Source organism: Siniperca chuatsi, linkage group LG4, assembly GCF_020085105.1.
Source record: "Siniperca chuatsi isolate FFG_IHB_CAS linkage group LG4, ASM2008510v1, whole genome shotgun sequence".
Lineage (NCBI taxonomy): Eukaryota > Metazoa > Chordata > Actinopteri > Centrarchiformes > Sinipercidae > Siniperca > Siniperca chuatsi.
This window is the reverse complement of record NC_058045.1, coordinates 20,711,290-20,731,399: the sequence shown is the minus strand read 5'-3', so window position 1 is coordinate 20,731,399 and position 20,110 is coordinate 20,711,290. Positions and strand designations below refer to the sequence as shown.

The following is a 20,110-nucleotide window of genomic DNA, read 5'->3' as shown; positions in this document are numbered from 1 at the left end:
GTGCTTGTATTTTAGCAGAATTGGTTCAGGGGGTTGGCACATTAGTTACAGGCTGTGGTCACTGTGTCTCAAGTACCAGTGTCAGTGTGTAATCAACTGAGAAAAACTGTAATTTATATATCCGTGCCCTCAGTGGCAGAATCAAAACAGTCAGACAGCAGTAAAAACATCATGCAAACAAATGTCAAATCATAACATAATTATTTTTTGATCATGACAATTTGTTTTAATGGTCATAGCAGAATAAAACTAGATATGTCTCTGCCATGAAAAAAATAATTAATGTGATCACAAAAACTCAATTTCACACATGGCCTCTCAAATGCATGTTACCCTTTGACTATAATGTTGCCAGAGACATTTTCATTTCAAAGTGTTTTTAAAAAAACATTTCAAAGACTTATGTCTGCATGTTGACGTACACATGTTGGATACGTTTTGTATTGTTAGGACCATCTTTCAATTCAATGAGTTTTGCCTTGTGTGTGCGCGTTACGCTACAGCTGACGTTACTACTGTCGAGAATTGACGTGCACGTATTTTGGCCCACACGGTATGCTGTAGTCGGAAAGATGGCGACCGTGGCCCTGGTTAGCCGTCCTGCGAGTGTCCTTCCAAAGATTTCAAGTGAGTAATGTCTAAACAGTAGGCATTTGCTAATGATATAAACATCTGAGAGTATAATGTTGTGATTTCAGATCTTTACACGTATGTCATCCCAACACAGGCTCATAGTTAGACCACACACTCGGCTCGAGTGACCTTGCTAACAGGCTCGGCTAGTCACCTGCTAGCAAGGGTTTTAGCTAGCTAGTAGCTCACTTTGGACCTTTCAATAATTCTGTCATCAGCTACCTGACCATGTTACCACCCGCGTCGCTTTGTGCATTAGCGTTAGTAAATGAAGGATAATACGTTAAGTTAGGCTGCGCTTCAGCCATTATCCCTTCCAGCGGGCTACCTTGACGTGACTTATGTTATAATAGCTCAAACCACCTTGATGTTTTTATAAACACAAATTAACGCCACGATAGGTTGTTACTCTGGAAATACAACAACAGTTTTAGATGTCTCATTCTCATTTGTTGTTTTACAGTGACAAGCGTTGTAAATAACGATGATGACAAGAATATGCGTTTTGTACAGTGACACTGAGCTAGCATTAGGTCCTGTCTGCTCTATGGTATCAACTGATTTTCTTCATTATATAATGCCATATTCATCCACTCGCACAGTCGTATGGTTCCTGTTAAGAATTGTATTATTCGTAAGGAAGCATCCAGACTTTTAAGATGCCTTCTTGCTCATGTGTTGTTGATTTTCGTCCTGTCAGTGCATACAGCTGTTAACCATTTCTTCACCATAAGTCTACAGCTGGTTTGTAGTGTGTGGAGGTAGAGTAAAACACAATGTAATCATATAAAGGAATAGTGACATGCAATACCACTACAGTGCAATGCTCAGTGTCACATAGTAAGCATTAATAATATACAGTTTTAGAGGTGTTTCTATCTGTCCACCACATTTCTATCAACAAGGTTAAATTACAGTAAGCATTAGAAACACCTCTCAGTAAGTTTAATGCCATGCAATTTTAGAGCACCTCTATAAAATAACATTATACCTCCACGAAGGAAGGATTTATTGCTTAATTAGTTTCAGCAAGGTGTTCCTAATAAAGTGGCAAGTGAGTGTATGTTACCTCTTCATGCAGATCAAATTGCCTGTGTTCCTCTCCTCTCTACAGGTAGCTGCTCCCCTGCTGTGTTGTCAGCTGCCTCCGTCTCCACAGTCCAGCAGAGGAAGCTGCACCATGCTGTCATCCCCAAAGGGAAAGGAGGACGCTCCTCCTCCAGTGGAATAGCGGCAACGGTGTTTGGTGCCACAGGTTTTCTGGGTCGATATGTGGTCAATAGGCTGGGTGAGTTAAAAAATATATAGCGTAAATACTGATGCTAACTTCTATGCTCACTAATATTAGCTTTATATTCAGTGTTTCCTTTTATGAGCTAGTGCTTGTAAATGTCATATCCTGTGTCCAAATATCCCAGATAATATCTCATCACAGCTATGAGAACAGTTTTATATAGTATTGTTGTCTGAGATGCAACATTTTGTCCAATTAAAGAGGTCTTACTCTAACATTGTTTGAATGGTAGTCAGTACCACAGCAGGGATTTGTTGAACCTCAATGCCATAAAATTGTAAGAAAGTAGATTTCTACACAGTGTTGGACAAGTGAAGTGGCTGTGCAGTAGTGAGGTTGTGATATGGCATTGTCATTAGCTTACTTGGATTTGTATTGTGTAAATTATGGTTATTTATGGGTACACAGATACAATGATATTTGAGAGCATGTTAGCCAAGGTGAATCTGAACAGCCTGTTTTTATTTATTGATGATATGCAGGTCGGATTGGCTCTCAGATTATAATACCTCACCGCAGTGATCAGTATGACATCATGTACTTCAGGCCCATGGGCGATCTTGGACAAATCATTTTCATGGTAAGACACATACAGACACACAGGCACCTTGCAGAAATGTTGTAACTACATTTAGAGCCTTAAATGAAATGCAAATGTGTTGTCTCTGTTCTTTCTTGCTGCAGGAGTGGGATGCCAGGAACAAAGACTCCATCAAACGGGCTTTGGAGCACTCTAATGTTGTTATCAACCTAGTGGGTAGAGAGTGGGAGACAAGGTATACATGTAGGCTGGGAAAATGTCTTAAAGCATCTGATTTATGTTATATTATGTTGTTCACATGAAATAGAATTGTAATTTTAAGATGATGTAGGTATAGGTGAATGTTGGAGAACATTGCGGAATAGGCGTGTGAATTGTAGGTAAGCATTCACAGCATTTCTCCTCTTTTTGTGTAAAGGAACTATCGCTTTGAGGATGTCTTCGTCACCATCCCTCAGCAGATTGCCAAGGCAGCCAGAGAGGCCGGCATCACAAAGTTGGTCCACATGTCTCACCTCAACGCTGACATACGCAGCCCGTCCAAATACCTGAGGAACAAGGTAGGGCTGTTTCTCCACATACTGCACATCTCTCTCGCTCAGTCAAACTAGTGTGTCTATGTTTCTGTTGTACAGTATATACATGTTTAAGCCAGTGTATATTAAAGGGTAACGAAGGTTAGTCTGCATAAATGTAGTTGATCATTGTGTTTAATGTTCCTTTACCATAGGCTGTTGGAGAGACGGCAGTGAGAGATGAGTTTCCTGACGCCATCATCATGAAGCCCTCTGAGATCTTTGGGAGGGAGGACAGATTCTTCAACTATTATGCAAGTAAGACAGTCATTTGTGTGTGTGAAACAGACTGTGAAAGCAGCCACCGACTGTGATCTGCCAGTGTGCCGACGTCAATCTCTGAGTGATGGGAATGTGACACATAAGGTCATGTTTGTGAATGTTGTTATGCATTTAGTGCTCTGCCGTGGACACTCCAGCTTCACTTGTGCTGCATATTGACTGCATTGTTGTCGCCTCATCAACTTGTACAAGCACAAGTGGAATTTCCTGAATTTCTTTTGACCACTTCAGTGTTCCACAGTGTTAAAAATGTTCCCTTTGGTACTAACAGTTAGGCAGCTAACAAGTGAAAATTTCATGTGTGGCTCTAATCCTTTTTCAGACATGCGCTGGTTTGGCAATGCTATTCCACTCATATCCATGGGGAAGAAGACTGTGAAGCAGCCTGTTCATGTAAGTTTGTTGAAAAAGAAGCAGCTATTCTAATATTTCCTTTTTATAATGAATTCAAACTTCCAGAAATAATTTCTCAAATTTTAATAGGAGTGTGGCTGGTAGTAATTACATTCCATCACTTTGTGTGGTTGTTTACAATTAAGCCATCCGTGCCAGTACAACAGAAACCAATTATTAAGCAGCTCCACAGGGCTGATTCTGTGTTAGGTGCCTAACTGAAGGTTACGTTGGAAATGTTGACTTCAAGTGCCAACGTTTTTTGGACTTGTGCCTGCAAAAAAAAACCTGACTCTAAAACGTGCTTGCTTGCAACAGATTCATAGTTCATGGTTGTGACACCATCCAAGTTATATTGGTTACAGCAAATATTGTCCAGTCACAATGTACTTTGAAACAAACTGATTGTCTGATTAACTGTGGTTTCCAGTATTTCCACTTGTCCCATTTTGTCTAAAGTAAACAATACACACCTCACGTAATCACTCAGCTCACTGAATGTGACTATCAAATGAATCCAACTAACCCCACTCTCCCTCAGGTGGTGGATGTGGCCAAGGCCATTATCAATGCTGTCAGAGACCCTGATGCTAATGGAAAGACATATGCATTAGTTGGGTAGGTGGTCAGCACTTAAATAGCTTTGTTTGAAAACTGGGCCTCAGCAAATACTGACATAATTTTCCAATAATTTAGAGATTTAGATTTATAGCAAACACTGTCATAATTACCATAGTATGTACTGAGCAAGACAGTGAACTGTCGTACAGTGTGCAGTGCCATGGGTGCAATTTACAGAATTTTGCTTTTTCAGGCTTATCAGATATAAAAACTGCACACACACTAGATGTGTATTTTTTTTAAGTTAACTTACAAGAGTATGTGTGTACAGAAACCTTGTGTCAGCATGTGTTGGTCTGTGGTTCATGCCCTGGATTTGTATCACTTGTGAGCATAGATTTACATGATGAGAACTCTCCTAAATAACTTGTTTTTGTCCTGCTTTCTCTTGTCTAGTCCTAATCGTTACCTCCTTCATGACCTGGTAGAGTACATCTACGCAGTGGCACACAGACCTTTTGTGCCCTACCCCCTGCCCCGCCCACTTTATCAGTAAGTGCTTTATACATGTTTTTCAACATTCAGAGTCATCTTCTTTGTAACTGACTCAATCATTCAACTACACCGAAGACATGTTACAAAACAAAACAAAGGGGATGTTTCTCATAGATCCTATTTCACATTACCCCATGTTTGTGGTGTACATGTGTTGATTGAACACGTTATACAATCAAAACTCATCGAAATATCCCCCCACAGAGTCACTAGTAATCAAAAACTCTACAGGGCTCTGTTGGGTGCACTTGTTATATACTACTGTGCAATCAAGTGATAGTTTCTGTTTTTTATTTTCAGCCTTGCTGCTCAGTTTTTCGCAATGAACCCATTTGAGCCCTGGACAACCCCAGACAAAGTCGAAAGGGTAAGAACAACAAGGTTTTGGTATAACTTTAAACTTGTACCACCAACTGTGGAGCCTCTACAGTCAACACTAATTAGCAATTGTGCTTTTTCCAGATATTCAATAAGCAAATAATATAAGAAATAATTCTGTGCTGCGCTTTTATTTCCAGTTTCACGCAACAGACATGAAGTACCCAGGACTTCCTGGTCTGGAGGATCTTGGCATCACTCCTTCCACTGTAGAACAAAAGGCTATTGAGATTCTGCGTCGCCACCGTCGATTCCGTTACCTGGAAGCTGACCTGGATGAGACAAAGCCAGCCAAGACTGTCAGCTATTAAACTACCTTACAACTTCCCAACATCACTGGGGCAGTCAGAGGATTTCAGTACCTCCGATTACTTGGTCTTTAACTATATTCTGTACATAAATTAAAAAAATACCCTCGAAGGGTTTTCTTGTTTGTTGCATATTGTTTTCATTAGATATGACGTTACCATTACAGAGAGTATTCACCTCTTCTTCATGTTCACCCCATTGGACTTTTACATTTTATTGTTTTACTACACTTGAATCATGGTTGGTAATGAATCAGCAGAAACACGCCATCATGCTGTGACGATGCTAAACCATGCTGCAGTGTGCAAGAAAACTGCCATGTGGGAGAAGGTTTATTATATATTGGAGCTATTTAGCAGAGTTTCAGGAGCAGGACCACACCTCAATCACGCCACTTTCGGCATTCCCATAAATACCCACCCAACCCATCTCCAAACTGTAAGCCCAAAGCACATACACTGCTCCCAAATGAAAAAACACCTTTCGTGTATGCAGAGTTTTGCCTCACTTAGATTAATTAGGTGCTGGTCTTTTTCCCCTTCTAATCCCAATGAAGCACCTTAAAACAGCATGTAACAGTATGAGTAAACAAATGATATTGCCTGGAAATCATTATGTCCCAGCTTTTAGTACACCTTGGCAACAAACTGCAAATATCCTTGCAGCAACCTAGCTACATCTTAGAAACACACTTAGGTTGATATATATCTTACAAGCCAGATAATCTTTCAATGCAACATAACCAATATGTATTTTGGAGCTCAGTATCAGAATCAGAAATAATAAAATCTGATAAAAATCAGTAGCCAAAACATCATGCCATCTTGGTTATTTGCATCACTTTTCATTGTTGTGCACTTAATAAGATAATATGAAATGCAAATAGTGCACATGCGGTTTATTTATCAGGCCAGTCTAACATTAGCGTTTATTGATATAGGTGTAGATGTACTCAAGAGAAAGCAAATATTTTAACTTCTAACTGCTAAACAAACACTACCTGGAAATGCTCTCTTATGCCTGCCAGGTGCTTGCTAGGATTATACCAGTTTATTGTTAATGTAACCCCTGTAGTCTGCATTGTGATCACAGGGCAGGGAAATTAATATTGGACCAGTGTCTAGAGTCGCTAGTGATCCGGAGAGACGCTGTTGGCAGAAGAGCCGCAGCATGCATGGGAATGAAGCACCATATTATAATTGACTATATTTCTCGCCTTTTCACTGACGGTCTGAATAAGTCGCTAAATTTGTCGCTAGTCGCTTTTTAGAAATAAAGGCTCTAAGTTGGCAACACTGCGCGTACGTAGTGTCGAAAGTGCTTTCGGGATGGGGCGGGACTTAACTTAATTCCTCCAATAGATAACTTTCACTCCGCAATCTAACCAATAAAAGACCAAATGTAAACCAAATAAGTCTGTCAGGCAGATAGATCAGTAAACTATTCTTTTTGTCTTTAAAAAAACAATAAAACAACAGAAAATAATGTAACAGTATGTAACATTTTCTCTACTTGGTTATATTAACAAAAATTAAACCTGGGTCACTAATTAGGTAACCAGATGCACAAATATCATTTTATTTTCTCAGTAGGTTATTAGGTCTACTGACCTTTAGTTTGATTCCTGGTGTGAGGACTTTTAGGCTATATGATGAGACGTAGCTACTCCCCTAGTTTTTGATATGTATCTTATTGTGAGGATATTCATGTATTTTGGACTTTATTATATTTATGGTGTCTTCTGTATCTGCTCATTCTCTGTGGTGTTGGAGGTGGAGTAGCCAGTTTTGTACATTGGCATTGATATTGGTGTATCTCATTTTATGGAGACAGATGTGTAGTGTTTATATCTGATGTTATGTGGTGTAATTGTAGTTGCCTGTTGTTGACTTTTTGAAGTGTGTTTGTACTGAGGAGTATGAACCTGTTGGGCTCTCTGCTGATCAGCACCTGCTTATTTAACGGCACACCTTATGGCAATTAAACATAGAGTCAGTCTGATGAAGCAACATGCAAAACACATAGTTTGCTCCTTAATATGATTTATTAATAAAATAGTGTTAATCCTAGTATCCTGGTGTGCGCTGGAATATTTATTTTTTGGTTTACAGTAATATAATGTACTTTAGTAGTGCAATAGAGACTGAGCCACATAGAATCAAGGCTGTCCTTGATGCCGTGATACTATAGTAAAACAATAAATGTATATGGTTTGTAGGCACAGTAAACACTGAAGTGCACGTTGAAACCTCCATTAACTTGATAGTGTCAAATCAGTCCGCCTCTCCACCCTCAAATCAGTGAGGTACTATAAAGTTATATCTAGGTATTGTAGTTTATTTTAAAAGCAGTGTTTAAAAGCAGTGTATTGACTCCGTGTTCCTATGTCTGCCTCAGTAAATTACACTCTTTTGACTAGGCATTAAACAACTGTAAACTGAAATAGTAACTTAAGGTGCATAGGGTAGGAAAATGTTATCTTTAAGATAAGATGTTTATTGTACCTGAGCTGAGAGCTGAGCTGTAAAGTGTGGAGTGAAGAGGACCGAATTACATTGATTTGATCTTTCGTGAGAAACCACAATGAAGAAATATCTGAAGGCATATCTGCGAAGAGCCGGAATTATTGGATCCTGTTTATTCTTAATATACATCATCATCATCTACATGATTGTGAGTTGGAGATCAGGAAAATCTTTACCAGAAGGATTCACAGATCAAGAGGTTGTGAGGAGGAAGCTGGTCGGGATTGAACAGACCCTACACAAGCTGGGTGAGTACCAATTCAGAAGTAACCTTAAAAAGACATAAAGGTTGAGTGTAAAGTTCTGGCTTTGTAATCTTATTACAATGGATTAGGAATGACGTAAACCTATTACAGTATATTACCAAATATCTGATGTTTACGGGTAACAAGTAATTGAACAGGAGGACATTTCCATTGATAACTCCTGCACAAGCAAGAGTCATGCTAGCTGAAAGACATTGCTGAGCTTAAATAAATGAGATCCACATAGTAAATTCAGTTAACTGCAAGTAAATCACCTTAAAAATAAAGAAATTATAGATCTTTTCCATCTAGTTGTTACCATTTACAGCAATTTAACAGCTACTACATGTGTTGAGAGTCTTTATTTATAAAAAGGAGTAGTACCCATGGACTGTATATAAAGATGGTCGACATGACAGGTCCCCAAAAGTGAAGCCAAAACATCTCGATTGCCCCGCCCCCTGGTGGCTGGCAGCAGTATAGGTCATAAACCCCACTCCCTCCGTGTATGGAACATGAGCCAAACTAAAAACTCAAAGTACATGTCAAGTACATTTTTCCCAAAGATGGTTTCTGTCATTTTTTAGGTAGTTCTTATCACGCTGATGTATGCTCAAGTGTTCATTTTTTTGATAAGTTTGGTTTTAATTAGTTATCTAATGCTATAAAATGGAGGTTTCACGTCATGATTGACAGCTGCGGCCGACTTCAAAAAGAAATAAAATACTCTTTTTCAGAATAGAACTGTACAAACTGAAAATAAAACTCACACTGTTTAGTCTTCCCAGTCATTCAAATCAGGCCAAAGATTTTCATTCACACCACACGCACAGTAATATTCTCTCCGGGCTGACAAATCCAACTTAATGACGATGCAGTGAGACATGACATGGAGAACTCCATGTGACCTGAACACTGCATTGGAAAAGTTTACATTGCCAGACTGAAAAAAAATAAATCCTCACTGTCGATCAGGAATGCAAAGTATGGTGGAAGACCTACGTCTCACAGCTGCATTTCCTACACAATAAATGAGCCAACACGACATAAACAACAATGTTGACACCATTGTGTGATTTTGTTATAATAATAAATAAAACTTTATTTATAGAGCACTTATCAAAACAAAGTGCAAAGTGCTTCACAACAAGAGAAATAAAATATCACAGTGAATGATGAAATATAAAGAAATAAAATACATAAAATACACAAAAGCAATAAAATAAACAGCCAGTTCAGGTAAAATCAGGATATGCTTTCAGATAAAAATGTGTTTTGAGAAGAGACTTAAATAGGCAAGTTCTTCCAGAGCCTCGGGGCCCTGATGGCAAAAGCTCTGTCCCCCTTTGTTTTCATCCTGGACTCAGAAACAGACAGAAGACCCCTGCCTGAAGATCTCAAATTACACGATCGTTCATAAGGGATTAAAAAGTCTAAAATATAATCTGGAGCCAGCCCATGAAGAGCCTTAAAAGTAATCAATATGATCTTAAAATAAATCCTAAAATCCTAAAAGGGAGTCAATGTAAAGAGGCTAAAACATGTGATCATACCTCTTGATCCTGGTTAAAAGCCTAGCAGCTGAGTTCTGTACAGTCTGTAGTTGTTTCAAAGTTTTTTGATTAAGACAAATGAACAGGCTGTTACAGTAATCAAGGCGCGAAGAGATAAAAGCATGTACAACAGTTTCTGCATCACTAAGATTTAAAATAGATTGTATTTTTGCAGGTGATAAAACCATAATTGGACAAGCTTAGTGATATGTTGCTCAAAACATAAATTGCTATCAAAGAGGACACCAAGATTTCTTGCAACAGGCTTGATATGTTGTGACAGGAAACCAGTAGATGGCTGTATTTGTTTAGTGATGTGTTGGGGCCCAATAACAAGGATTTCAGTTTTATTTAAGTTGAGCTGTAGAAAATGTAAAAAATGTTATATGGAACATTTGTAGAACACACGCACATTTCAGCATACATTTACTTGTTTGCAAACTGCTTTTGTTGGGTGTGCCACCTATTATCAAAAACTGGCATTATTGTTTCTAATAATGGAGAACCAGACTGAAATATCCCAACAGCTATTGGACGGAATGCCTTTGACATTCATGGTCTCCAGAGGATGAATCTGACTGACTTTAGTGACCCACTGACTTTTGTTATTTGATGAAAAGTCTTGACAACCATTGGATGGATTGCCATTAAATCTGGTTCAGATATTTGTGGTACCCAGAGGATGAATCCTAATGACTTAAGTGATCCTCTGACTTTTCCTCTAGCGTGCTAATAAGCAAATGATAGCATGCTGACTAAGACAGCTGACATGGTAAACATTATACCTGCTACATATTAGCATGTTAGCATTGTCATTGCGAACGTGTTAGCATGCCTACGTTAGCATTTAGCTCAAAGCACTGCTGAGTTTTGACAACTGTCAGCGCGTTCGTTTATTTGCAAAAGAAAAGTCTGGAGAGAAGCTATTCCTTAATTTGGCATTTATTAAAGAATTGGAGGATCAAAAGCATCTTGTACAAGGATCTTTTCTATTCAGAAAACCACAGTCAGCAAGCTGTTAATCTGTAGCCATCATCCTAAAAAAGAATGCTATTCTTAACATTACACAGAGTTTTAAATGAAAATGTACAACTATCTGATAGGTTTCTACAGAGGTGGGGAGGAGCTGTGGTTTAGACTTAGCTCTCCCTGCGGTGGTGCACAGGCTGGTCCCAGCCTCTTGGCACACGATTCCACCCTTCGTGTGGAGACAGCACTCTAGTGGAGGAATCCTACACTTCCTCTGTTTGTAAGTTGCTAAAGTCTCTGCTTCGTTCCCCAAAACTGATACTTTTCCTCTCATGGTTATTACAATACATACTGTCCTCAGTGCATGATGTTCTTTCTGATATCCCTGTTTCTTTGTATAAATGTAGCCTGTTTGCAACAGCTAATCAACTTTTCCCTGCAGTCAGCAAGTCTGCAGGACAACACTTTGTTAATTGTTAAGCCTCATGCCCTGTGTGTGTGTATATATGTGTACAAAAGTTTCAACATGGTATTAATATAATAGGCAAGCAACCTTCATTAAAAAATTTTATTCTCACACAACCAATAACATGACTACATGAACATGCATTTACTGTCTAATGTACTGTGTTGTTAATGTCACCTGTTACATTAATTCTATTTCTAAACGGACACAAAAGCTTACCTTTTGTCTCTGTTCTCACAGCTCTCCCTAAAAAGTTGTCTTTATATTACCATTTCAATTTCTTGTAAGAATTTAGTTTTCTCCTTTTTCAGTGTTGGGGGTAGCCTACTGCGCAGGTCACGACGTCACGAAGACCACTAATTACGAACACCTGCCCCTTAAAAAAAAAAAATGGAACACCTGCGCCAAATATGGAACGCGGCAGAGGAAGGACAGGTCTCACCACACGTGTTCGCTCGCTTTTAAACTAATGAACATAACAATCCGAAAATAGCGTCATGTACAGGCTGGTTGAACCCGTCAGTCCGGTAACGTCCATCTAAGTGTGTGCCAGAGCCGTCTGAGGTTTTAGTTTCTTGCTGGGGGTCAGTAGGTGCGTTATCAATATGAGAGCAACGTGGTTAAAGCGGCCAGTCCTCTCATTAGGGGGGATTGGGCTCGTCTTCTGCATAGGCATGTATCTAAAGAGTGGATATGAGCACGCGACGGGGAATGACAAAGAGCTGGACACACCGCATATAGTCAGGAGTTTATCTGACCTGGAGGCAAGCGTCAGCAATCTCCGTGAGTTGAGACAATCATTCATCTTTCTCCTGTACTGGATGTGTACAAGTTACTCTTGATTGATTGGCACTTTTTTTTCTTCATCATCGTGTTCAGCCAATTCTTCACTACAAATGAAAATGACGAAATTGAAAGAAAATTAGGTTCAGTCCGGTTTAACTTCCCAGTGTAGGAAGTAAGTGGAGGGATTCAATCTCAGTTCACTACCAAACAAGTTCCTCAAAGGTAGGCTATTGTATGCTAATCTCATCTGCGTGTTTGGGGAAAAAAATACGACAAATGAGAATATTAGTGTGTCAGGAGTTTTATTCGTTTAGAGACAGAGGGAGGAAATGCTTGTTCGTGCAGGCTCCCTGATGTTGTAATATTAGATGAATGGCTTCTAATGGAACTTTTTTCTTATAGTTTGCTCCATTAAATTTGCTAAAATTTCAACAGAAGTGCAACATTTGAGTTATTAAATGAAAACAAGTCATCTATCTATATAATTTTATATTTAATAATAATTTAAAAAACAAACAATATAATCTATCTGGTTTGTCTGTTGTGCTGCTGTAACACCTAATTTCCACCTGGGTATAAATAAAATGTTATCTTTATGTAGAATCAATCATTCATCGCATGGAAAATGCTTAATTTTAATTTAGAAAACAATTCCTTGATTATTTTTTATTTTAATTTTAAACTTTTTTTTTTTACATCTAGTCCAGTATTTTCTTTGCAAAAAGTGATCATGTCTCTGGCTCATTTTGCCCTCTCCCTGTCATCCTTTTTTATCTCAAATTTGTCAAGACAATGTACTCCGAGCTTTTGAGCAAAAGCAGGATGCCATGCAGAAAATTCTCGAAGAGGACCGAGGCAGACAGAGAAAAGCTGCAGAGGTCGAACAGCCACCGGTCATGAAGCAGCCAGAGCAGAAAGAGCAACCTGAAGCAAAGATCCAGGACCAAAAGGAGCCCCCCAAAGAGAAAATGTCCAATAAACTGTTCCCTGACTCTGCCCTGTTCAAGGAGTGGGGGGAGAATCTGTCTGAGGATGACCAAAGAGAAGCACAGGGTTTGTTTGTGAAGTATGGATACAACGTTTTTCTCAGCGATCGCCTTCCTCTAGATCGAGTTCTTCCTGATACCAGAGATCCAAGGTGCAGCTTTCCCTTGATGTCAGACCTGTTACTCCACTTCATACACTCATTCAGAAATTGTCCCCTATAGACTACACCCAGTTCATTGTTTGCTGATAATTCTGTTGTCATGGCTTGTCTTTAGATAAAGCCTTTACGCACCTTACTGATGCAAAAGACATTGATTTTAGTTAAAAATCCTTCTGTTTCTGAATAGGTGTGCAAAAAAGAGTTACCCAAAGGACCTGCCTAGTCTCGGAGTGGTGCTGATCTACCTGAATGAAGCCCTGTCTATCATCAAAAGAGCCCTGCGTAGCATCATAGACCGCACACCTAAAAATCTGCTGAAGGAGATAATAATGGTGGATGACCACAGCTCTAATGGTTAGTTGGTTCCGAAAGTATCAGATTGTGCAAACAGACGCGTGACTCACAAAAGCAGTTACACAGATTACAGGGAGGCAGGCAGGGCTGTTAAAACCTGTTTTCATTGTGCAAATGCTACTGCCGCCCATATTGCCCAAGTTTTTGTTCAAAACAAAAACACTACAGTCTCCAGTCTCCTTTTGAAGGAGATAATGGCTAGCTTTAAAGCAATAGTTTGACATTGTACACATTTAATAAACGAGATAATGTATTCATTAGTGAGCTCTTGAGGTGCTAGTAGGCAGATTTTGTTACCTTTTGGACAGAGCCAGGCTAGCTGTTTCCCTCTATTTCTACTCTTTATGCCTAGCTAAGCTAACCAGGTGCTGGCGGTAGTCTTATATTTGAGACACACATTATAGTGATAACGATGTATTTCTCATTTGTTCTGTCCAGCCTAACTTGCATACATGGGTGAATAAAACATTAGAAACACATTTCAGTATAATGCAATGAGTACATCATCACTAACTACGACTTCAAATCAGACAATCGCAACATAAACTGAACATTTCACAAAAGTATTTATCACAGGACCATTGTATTGAAATGCATACTGTGAGGCATGTCTATGATCAGAACTGTGGCTCTTCTCAAAATTCAACATGCTTTGTGTCTGCTTTGCATTCTGGGTAATAAATGTGGAAACTGGTATCACTGCCTCATCTAAACTTGCTATAGTAAAAACTATATCTGTCAAGCTTGTATCTCCCCAAATCTCAAAATATATGCCCACATTCTCCTTTCAATACAGAAGACCTGATGGGGGACCTTGACATGTACGTGAAGTCGCTTGAGCAGCAGAACCCAAGTCTCCGTATTACAAGAGTGAAGCACAATGAGCAGAAGGGCCTTGCTTACGCCAGGGCTTCTGGGTGGAGGGCTGCTACTGCTGACGTGGTGGCCATCCTGGATGCACACATCGAAGTCCATGACATGTGGTAAGAACATGGCAAAAACAAAGCCTTTTTACACGCTGGTTTATGTGTAATACTTGATTACACTTTCAAAGGTGATGTACAGTAAGTTGAAGTCTTGTATAACGTTATATATTAGTTGCAGCCATGCTAACTCGTGTCTTCCTAAAGTTCAGGCTTTTTTCAGATGTTTTACTGAGATTAAAATCTTCAAGTTTACCACCAGCACTGACATTGCAATGTTTAGTGTATCTACAGAGTTATTACATTTTTACAAAAGTTCTACAGAAGTACAAACTGACTCTGGTGAGGTGATGCCAAAGTTAGCCTGCCTCACATTTTAGCCTTTGTTTAACCAGTATAGTTTTCCTGAGAGTAATAGTCTTTTTCAGGAACGCCCTGACACATTTTTTTGACACATTTTCCCAGTACAACCACGGTGGTGGTGTTTGTTATTATTATAAAAACTTTTTATTTTTAGAGCACTTATCAAAACAAAGTACAAAGTGCTTCACAACAAGAGAAATAAAATACCACAGTGAATGACGAAATATAAAGAAATAAAATACATAAAAGCAATAAAATAAACAGCCAGTTCAGGTAAAATCAGGATATGCTTTCAGATAAAAATGTGTTTTGAGAAGAGACTTAAACGAAGACACTGACTCAGACAACCTAATTTCTTCGGGCAAGTATGATCCCAGTACAACCACAGTATGATCTACTGCCCACTGAGGAGCTCCACTGGAGCAATCAGGGCTTAAAGGCCTTGCACAACGGCACTGCAGTGGTGGTAATGAGGGAAGGGCGAGTGCTGCTCAGACTGGCAACCGTCTAGTCAAAGACTCATTTGTAAAGGAGCGACCAAGTGCAATAGTGTGGCAAGCTGACTTGTAATTCTGCTTGAGAAAAATGAAAAACTGGCTTATGTGGGTAGTCTGAAGCTCCCTCCACCTTTTTTAAATGCCGCACCAAGCTTCACTTGGGTTGTGTAAAAATTAAACTTAAGTGCATGTGAGTTTAAGGCATTCAAAACAAACAGGCTTGGTGTGCTCTACCTGTTTGTGTAAGATTAATCTTAACAGCCACTGAGGTAATAAAGAAGTGACTGGCACTGATCCGCAACACAAGCCAGCTCTTATTCATAAGTTAGTCATTTTCCGCAAAGAGAGAAATATTGAATCAGCAGGCTCACTGGTAATTGTTCAGGAAAGGACAATGACACGTTGTGAGACACACAAACTGTGTGGAGCTTTAAATACAGGAAGTGTGTTGCAGTGATGTGTGAAGGCCCTCTCCTCCCTTCCCCTCATGCAGGGCTGAACCCCTGCTGACACAGATCAAAGCTGACCGAACAGTGGTGGTGTCCCCAGTGTTTGACAGAGTCAACTTTGACGACCTCAAGGTTATTGAATACCTTCCAGCATCACACGCCTTCGACTGGGCTTTATGGTGCATGTATGAGAGTTTTACGCCAGAGTATTACAAACTCAACGACAGCTCATTACCTGGAAAGTAAGTTAAAGTGAAATCAGTCATGTCTTGTTCTCATTTACATATGTCAAACAAATATAATGCTATGGTCTTTTCTAAATTGTATCTTGGATGAGGCATTGTTGATGATTTAACAGTTTTACTTTCATGGTAATGCTGATGTACTCTGTACAAGTTTGAAATTATACAGTCGTAACAGTTGTCGTCTTTCACTTCAGGAGTCCATCTGTCATGGGGATCTTTGTTGCTGACAGGAAGTTTCTAGGTGAAATTGGAGTCCTCGATGAAGGAATGAAAGTGTACGGTGGAGAAAACGTTGAGCTGGGAATTCGTGTAAGTAAGCCACACCTATCTAATATCAAATCCTACACCTGATGACGCAGTCCCAGGCCAACTTGCACCAGTACAGATCCTTGTTTCAGTACAATTACCCCTCTCACTTTGTTTACCTATTAAACACTGTGCAGTGTTTGCCATCTGAAACCCATGGATTACTCAAATGGACCTTCCAGGATTGTAATTTGTCTTGTCAGCGGTACCTGAAGTGGTGTTGCCTAATGCACACACTGTAACATAACCAAAACAAAGCATATATTCTAAATGATCATGGCTAATTCAATGTTCAGTGCCATTTGTCACACTCTGCAGCAGCTCACTGCTGCCACGGTGTCGGATGCTTCTCGTCACCAGCTCCCATTGAAAATGAATGACAGCCAGCCACTCTTGTAGTTCATGAAGCTTCTGGTGTGGGCGTACACACAGTGTAAACAGACTTTACTGCTGTCAGATCAGAGCCTGATGGATCTCAAAGCACCGGAGCACTGTAGTCTGAGCTAGCCTCTGCTAGAGCTGTTTGAAAGCCATACTCCCACAAAAGGAAAATGGGGGACTAATGTCCCTTTTTAAAGAAATAGTTTTAGAAATATGCTTATTCACTTTCTTGCTGACAGTTAGATGTGAAGATTGATACCACTTTGATGTCTGTATAGTAAGTATGAATCTACAGCTAGCAGTCAGTTAGCTTACTGGAAACGGGGAAAACAGCTAGCCCGGCTCTGTCCAAAGGTAACACAATCTGCCGGAACCATTAAAGTTAACTAATTTAACACATTATATCTACTTTGTTTATATCCATATTATAAACAACACATAATGGTTTTACAGAGGGTTATGTGCTGGACTATTTCTGTGAGAAGTAACTTCCTAAAGTTGGTAGCCTGGAAAATGATATATTGTAATTAACTTTTTTTTTTTTTTTAAATATAGTAATTTATGGGGCAGCCGCAGGGGTCTCCTAAGAAGAGATGGGGCCCTGCAAACAATGTGTCAAATGCGTATATGAAGTTCCCACAGATCTAAGTAGCTCTTAGCTACATTTGTTTTTACTCATGTTTTGCAATTGCACAGTTATCATTAGTGACTGATCAATGATTCAGTTTTATTGAGTAGTATAAAGTAAAGTGTGCTTTTTTTTTTTTTTTTTTTTTTTTTTGCTCACAGGTGTGGACATGTGGAGGCAGTGTTGAAGTAGTACCATGCTCCAAGATCGCCCACATCGAGAGATTCCACAAGCCCTACATGCCTGACCTGAGCCCGGCCATGAAGAGAAACTCCCTGAGGGTAGCAGAAATCTGGATGGATGAATACAAACACAACATCAACTTGGCTTGGAACTTGCCATTTGAGGTATTTAAAATGTAGTCAAGAACACAGGATGCAGGATGAACATTCAAGGCCTCACAATTAAGCTTTTCTTATGAGTAGATATTTAGTTATGAATGTATTTCTGTCTCTTAGCTCTTAAAACTAAAGTGGAGTTATTTGAATGGCAGAATATCACAAACAAATCATGGCAGTTTCTTTGCCTCTGCAGAATCACGGAATTGACATTGGGGATATCTCGGAGAGGAAAAAACTCAGGGAAAGGTTGAACTGTAAACCTTTCAAATGGTATCTGGAAAATGTGTATCCCAAGCTGGATCCCTGGGACAACCTACTTGCCTATGGAGGAGTAAGTTTCATTTTATCTAGTGCTTTGTATGTGTGGTAGAGGAAGTACTGCAGGGTGTGTGCAACATGCATTGACACATTTAATTGACTGACTCTTACCTGCCATAGTGTTTGATACATTTTCACTGGGTTTGATAAAATGATTGATTAACTCACCTCTTACAGATGAAGAATCTCGATGCTGACATGTGCATAGACCAAGGCCCAGTACCAGGTCACACACCCATCGCTTACAATTGCTACTACTATGGACCTCAAGTAAGTAAAGCAGCTAAATGCAGTTGTCAAGATTAATGATTAGTCTCTGAAAGTTAAAGGCCGTAATCGGAAATGTTGTTTGTTGCTGTCGGCTTATTTAACTGCCCCATCTGCTTGCCGAACTTTTTTTATATTTTTAGTTCACTTATTACCGCAAAAATGGTGAGCTCTACATCGGCGGCATCAAGTCCCACAAGTACAACGACAACCGGTGTTTGACTGACGTTGGCAAAAAAGAAGCTGACCCTGGCCTTTACAACTGCAAAGAAGCTATGCAGAAAGGAATGGGGATTTACTGGGACTTCACTCAGGTACTACTAAGAAACTATTATGAAAACAAGTATATGAAAGTCGGGGAAGAAATGTCGCTGGTTAGTAAAAGTTAGTGTGTCTCACCTTTTTTGGAAATTAGAGGGTGGATGAGTTTAGGGTAACTCATAGCTTAAAGTGGTCATATTGCTCATTTTCAGGTTCCAAATTTTTATTTTGGGGTTGTACCAGAATAGGCTTACATGGTTTAATTTAAAAAATAATAATAATAATAATTTTTTTTTTCTCATACTGCACATTGCTGCATCACCTCTTTTCACCATGTGTCTTGAACGCTCCGTTTTAGCTACCGAGTGAGGCATCTCACTTCTATTCGATCTTTGTTGGGAGTTGCACATGCACAGTGCCTAGGTAAGGACTACTAGCCAATCAGAAGCAGAGTAGGGCAGGTCCTGACGAGCAATGTAGTGTGATCCAAAACAAAGCCGGTAACTATGGCTTTGGTTCAGCCGTACATGTTCCAACAACATGAACCAGCTTCACAACTGAGACTGGAGCACGACATTTCAGAGTGATAAGATATTCATTTGTAACTAATTTATTTTTCATAGGTAACATTGTAACTGTGCATTGTCTCTACATCAGTCACAGCTTTGTCAATTGACTGCCTGGAGGGTATCTAACGTTATTTTAATCTCATATTTAGGTCTACTTGTGGAAACTGCTCAATTTGTGCATTATGACGCGCGTGACAGTGACGTAGATACGTTACGGAAGTGAAGGCCGGACTACAATCGAGCTGTTTTTTAGGCAGTTCAGGAGCAGTGTTTTCTGTGGGAGAGGGCAACTCCCTTTGGGCTTTTTCACTTGCAAACTTTATTACATGCACAAAAAAGATATCTAACACAAAGAAAAGGGGGGGGGGAGCATAATATGACCACTTTAAAATATTGACTGCAGTTGTCTGAATATTATGATGACATACCGTGCATCAGCATTTTTGACACTTATTCTCTTTTCTAGGGCAAAGAACTAAAGAACAGACAGACGAAAAGATGTTTGGAGATTAAAAATGGCAAACTTCGAATACAGGACTGCTCTGGCCAAAGATGGGAAATCCAAAACATAATCAAAGCCTTTTGAAGAGTGCGTGTGTGTGTGTGTGTGTGTGTCTTGCCAACAAGAAGTGTACTTCTCAGTCAGTGGATCATAACACCTGAATGTGTAAAATGTAAAAAGAAAAGTCAATGAAATCTGACTACTGCTATGACTCATAAAGAAAAAGTGAGTAACTGTTTTTGTAAATCTTATATGAAATGTATTGACTTTACCTTTTTAAAAACAGAATTTTGGAAATTTGCTCAACATCTTATGAATTGACTTTAAGGCTTTAATTATTTTTACCATTTATTAATCTGCAAATTATCAGCTGCTTGGTCCAAGTTATTTAGACGCATGCTAACCATACTAAACTGAAGTGTTAAAATTGATTTTTGGACCAGTTGTCAAAAAATACCAAGGCTTTCAATTTAAAGAGAGAATTGTGCAAATCA

At 39.3% G+C, this 20,110-nt stretch overlaps 2 protein-coding genes across 4 annotated transcripts; both read left to right on the top strand.

Moving 5' to 3' along the window:
- Positions 1-472: 472 nt before the first annotated feature.
- ndufa9a (NADH:ubiquinone oxidoreductase subunit A9a) lies at positions 473-5,632 on the top strand. Its single transcript, XM_044193445.1, has 11 exons — positions 473-627; positions 1,748-1,921; positions 2,410-2,507; positions 2,612-2,703; positions 2,887-3,028; positions 3,199-3,301; positions 3,648-3,718; positions 4,260-4,336; positions 4,736-4,831; positions 5,135-5,201; positions 5,353-5,632. The coding sequence occupies exons 1-11, from the start codon at positions 573-575 to the stop codon at positions 5,521-5,523; spliced, it is 1,146 nt and encodes a 381-aa protein (XP_044049380.1). The 5' UTR covers positions 473-572; the 3' UTR covers positions 5,524-5,632.
- Positions 5,633-8,091: 2,459 nt separating this feature from the next.
- Positions 8,092-20,110, top strand: LOC122874909 (probable polypeptide N-acetylgalactosaminyltransferase 8). Of its 3 annotated transcripts, none has more exons than XM_044193432.1 (11): positions 8,092-8,294; positions 12,855-13,203; positions 13,400-13,566; positions 14,363-14,549; positions 15,843-16,040; positions 16,238-16,352; positions 17,520-17,705; positions 17,893-18,030; positions 18,195-18,287; positions 18,428-18,598; positions 19,581-20,110. In XM_044193432.1, the coding sequence occupies exons 1-11, from the start codon at positions 8,105-8,107 to the stop codon at positions 19,698-19,700; spliced, it is 1,914 nt and encodes a 637-aa protein (XP_044049367.1). In that variant the 5' UTR covers positions 8,092-8,104; the 3' UTR covers positions 19,701-20,110. The 3 variants fall into 3 exon arrangements, with proteins under 3 accessions (XP_044049367.1, XP_044049368.1, XP_044049369.1); XM_044193433.1 differs by lacking the exon at positions 8,092-8,294 and adding an exon at positions 11,580-12,062; XM_044193434.1 differs by lacking the exon at positions 8,092-8,294 and adding an exon at positions 12,107-12,287.